General features: G+C 32.8%; 1 protein-coding gene across 1 annotated transcript in view; it reads right to left on the bottom strand.

The window, feature by feature from the left end:
• The window catches only part of Cylc2 (cylicin 2), an 11,353-nt gene that overhangs the window by 1,406 nt on the left and 5,589 nt on the right, over positions 1–4,358 (bottom strand). Inside the window, exons 2-4 of the mRNA XM_021200375.1 lie at positions 3,966–4,006; positions 1,731–1,852; positions 96–516 (exon numbers count right to left, since the gene is read on the bottom strand). Of these exons, the coding sequence (XP_021056034.1) occupies positions 96–516; positions 1,731–1,852; positions 3,966–4,006 (584 nt within the window). The remainder of the gene's footprint in view (positions 1–95; positions 517–1,730; positions 1,853–3,965; positions 4,007–4,358) is intronic.

The following is a 4,358-nucleotide window of genomic DNA, read 5'->3' as shown; positions in this document are numbered from 1 at the left end:
ACCAGCCTTTTCACCTCCAGATTCTGAGGCTGAGTTGTTACCCTTTGATCCTTTTTTAGTGGCCTTGGCTTCCTTCTTCGAACCAGCCTTTTCACTTCCAGATTCTGAGGCCGAGTCTTTGCCCTTTGGCTTATTTTTAACTTTCTTGGATCCCTTCTTCACACCAGCCTTTTCGCCTTCAGATTCTGAAGATATTCTTCCCGTGTCCTTTTGTGAATCCCTTGAAATTTTCTTTGTAGCTGGTTTGGGACTTTGTTCCTTGTCTGTCTTTAACGCTGTCTTCTCTTTGGCTTCAAATCCATCGTTTTTCAGTTTTACTTCTTTCTTTGTTTTTTCTGAAGCCAAAGACTTGTGTTTGCCCACTCTTTTAGACTCTCCCTTGCCAAAATGAGGTGCTTTTGGTATAAGGTCCTTCCTGGCAGCTAAATAAACCGATGGTCTCTCGGATATTCTCATCAGGGAACGGTGCATCCATAATGGTGGTCTGTGAACTCCTAATTTTTCTTCATCATTTACCTCAATATTGGTAAGAATAATAAGGGGAAAACATGATTTATATAGCCTTTAATAATAAGATACCACATATATATTTTAATTTCAACTGGAAATACCATTTGAATATATATTTTTAATATTCTTAAAATACATATTGTAAAAAGTGGATAAATTGTGGATTTTAAGGTCTATTCCACCTTTGAATTTCATTATAATTTAGAGTAATGGGCAATTGCATCCCTGCTTGTGATTTACTTTAAATTTAGCAGGGCCAAAATCTTTCTTTAAGATTTTATGTGAAAACTTAGTAGAATTGTCCACTGGCCTATGGCATATTAACTAGGAGAGGCTAATTTTTAACTTTTAAGTAGGATTTTTTTGTGTGTGTTCTTTTGTTTTTTGTTTTTTGTTTTTTGTTTTTTTTTGAGAAGTGGGTACACTCTGTTTCTAGATGAAATTTAACAACTAGTTATTCTCTGAGATAGAATGTTTTATGTGGGCATATCTCAACCTATGATGTTATTTTCTGCATTTTATAATACTAACTACAGTTACAAGCACAACCCTGAAAGTCCTAGACTTGATATAGATTATAATCAGTTGAAAACATAGTCTACTATAGTTACATATATTATAAATATAACTTATTTTCAAATTCTATCCAAGTGTTTGGAGTAATTAAATGACAAATTGCTAATTTTAAAGAAATGTTTAACAATAAATGATAAAAAAGAAAAATACACATTGATAATAATTGAAGGGATTCACTCCTAAAATAAAAAGATGATTATTCATTTTTTTAGGCAAAATTTCTTTAACCAAGAATTACTCCAGTGATTTTGAAAATATCCTCCCATTTTCATTGTTTTTTGAATTCTGAATTTTATTTAATTAAGGAAGCACTAAGGGTGTAATGTCATTCCATGACCTTACTCTGACAATTTGTATTCAGTAATTTTTCCTTGATATTCATATTAAATGTGAATTGAAATATCTTGACTTTTTGCTCTATAAACACTCAATATATTTCAGGTAATAATACTGAATGAAATGTTAGCATAGCCTAGTAATCATTAGTAAATCTGTGTGGCAATTATATAAAATATGTCTATCATGACAAGACTCATGTTAACCATTATCCACAAAGCACAATTTACATTTTATGACTTTGCAAGACTATTGTTATTACGTAGTTACTTATTGTTAAGATGTACATGGTATTTTAATATACTTACAGGAGCTGTATTATTCTGTAACTGGGAAGGTAATGATCTTCGTTTTTTTCCTGGCCTTGGTGGTTTGGGAAATGCCAGGGAAAAGTATTGCTGATTCCATGATTTTTTGCTTAATTCACTGACTAAAATAAGAAAGAAAACATATGCCTTGTTATGAATAGAATTTTGTCAGAACTGAAATGGACATGCATGTGTTATATTCACCACAATGAATGAATAAATAAGGCAAATCACAGCTTCATTTATTTGTTAGTTTGAAATTCTCTGTAACCAAATGAAAATTTGATTTCTATACTAAACAGAAATAAATAATTGATCAATAGTCATAATGAAACCAATGTGGTCTATAATATAAAAGAAGAAAAAGAGTATTACTACTTCCATTTAAGTATTGCTCTCTTCCAGCTTAGATTGCCATGAGTTCTTTAATATGAATTTAATCTGGCTGAGAAGAGATAGTGTAGCAAGCACTTCTGTAGTGACCTAAGAACTCTTAGCACACTGCCTGACATAAAACATGCAGAAAGTATGTGTTTGAATTTAAGTACAGAAACTTAAAATCCTATCAGTTAATATCCGGTTTTTAAACAATAAGATGAAATGTAATATATTTAGAGACATGCTGTTGTTACTGAAAACTTGTTAAGTAAAAAAAAGGTAAACAAATAGAAAATGGAACTAAGATGATGAAGTTCACAGAAATAATAGTATCAATGAATATGGACATTTCAATTACAACTGAAGTCAAGGAGATAACATCACTCGTTTTGAATATATGAATTATAGCAAATTTTAGAGAATTTTTTTTCCTAATGTCCCCCAAAGGACAACATTAGCATTAGCAATTAAATGTGCATAATGAAAGTAATATTGAAGTTTCATTGAAGAGAGAATACAAGCTGGTACTTAAAGCTTTTCAATATTAAACTTATTTGTCTTTTCTAGTATTTGTATACCCTAAACATAAACCATTAGGAATATAGTAAGAGGTTCTAGGTTGAAGGTATTTAGTTTCTTCAATGCTTTTCAAATACAAGACCCCTGTATTATATTATTTATAAAACTATTTCAGTAAACTTAAAACCATGTTTATATAATATATACCTATGTTCGCACCTATGTATTCACTTTGCATACAAGACAGGTTCTCTGGCAAATAAACATGGCATATTAATTATATCCCATTGCATCTTTCTGACTCAATTGAAGATAACTTATGTCTAAAATTAATGTTGTAAGGCTTTTGGGAACAACCAACTAATTGAGCGTGATTTGGCATAAGACCTTCTGCATGAGATGTGACCAAGACTCAACACTGCTTAGTTACCAAGTGTGTGAGTCTAGATAGCCCAGAAGCCTAGGGTAAAACTACTGGTCTTTAAAAGAATGGTGATAAAATGATTCCTAATTATATTGACTCATTATTATATTCTGTTATACTCAAATTCTGTTATACTCAAATATCAGTTTCTTCTTTGGCCATCATCAGGGAAGCTTTCTCCTGCAGCAGACTGGAATAAATACAAAACACCACAGCCAGGCATTACACACACACAACACACAAACACACACACACACACACACACACACACACACACACACACACATACAGAGAGAGAGAGAGAGACAGACAGACAGACAGACAGACAGGAGCCATCTTGGAATGCTGATCTCTAAATGAGATTTCTCTAGCAAATTCCTATCCTCAGAACTCAGGAAACTCCATGGAAAAGGAGGTGAAAAAGTATAGAAGAGATGGACAGCAGGAGAACAAGTCCCTCTAAATCAGCTTCACTAAATTCATAGGAGCGCACAGAGATTGAGCAGCAAGGGCAGAGCATGACTGGGTGTGCACCAGGGCCCCTGCTACATATGAAGACTTTCAGTTTAAAGTTTTTATGGGACTTCTGAGTGGATGAGTGAGTGGATCTCTGATTCTTGTACCTTTTCTTGAGCTTTTTCCTGTGTTGGTTTGCCTTATCCAACTTTGATGTGGTGCTTTTTGTTTTGTTATCATATTTTATTTTGTTTTGTATTTATTTCTATGTTGCCTGTTCTATTCTAATGATACAGAACAGGAGTGCAATTGGATGGGAGAAGATGTGGGAAGGAACTGGAAGGAGTAGAGGGACAGAAAATTGTAGTCAGAATATATCATAAGATAAAAGAGTATTTTCAACAAAAGGGAAAAATTAAAAAACACATTTTAAAAATAAATATTAAACTTTACCTTACCTGGAATGTAATTATCATATGCTCCATATGTTACTTTTAGGCTATTGAAATAAAATGAAAATTTTTAATAAATTTATGCAAAGATCATTATTATATATAAGCAATCACCACCAACTAGGCAATTATTGATTTCTCAGTAATTGTAAGCCAATCTTACCTACAGGGCAGTCAGAATGAGTGAACATTATTCCAACTTCATGAAAGTTAAGCTGTGATAGAGAAGGTCCACTCTATCTATCTGTCTGTATATCTATCTATCTATCTATCTATCTATCTATCTATCTATCTATCTATCTCTATCTATCTATCATCTATCTATGTGTGTGTGTGTGTGTGTGTGTGTGTGTGTGTGTGTGTGAGAGAGAGAGAGAGAGAGAGAGAGAGAGAGAGAGA

Source organism: Mus pahari, chromosome 6 (genome assembly GCF_900095145.1).
Source record: "Mus pahari chromosome 6, PAHARI_EIJ_v1.1, whole genome shotgun sequence".
NCBI classification, from domain to species: Eukaryota; Metazoa; Chordata; class Mammalia; order Rodentia; family Muridae; genus Mus; species Mus pahari.
Note: the sequence above shows the minus strand (reverse complement) of the source record. Positions and strands in the feature narration are given on the sequence as shown.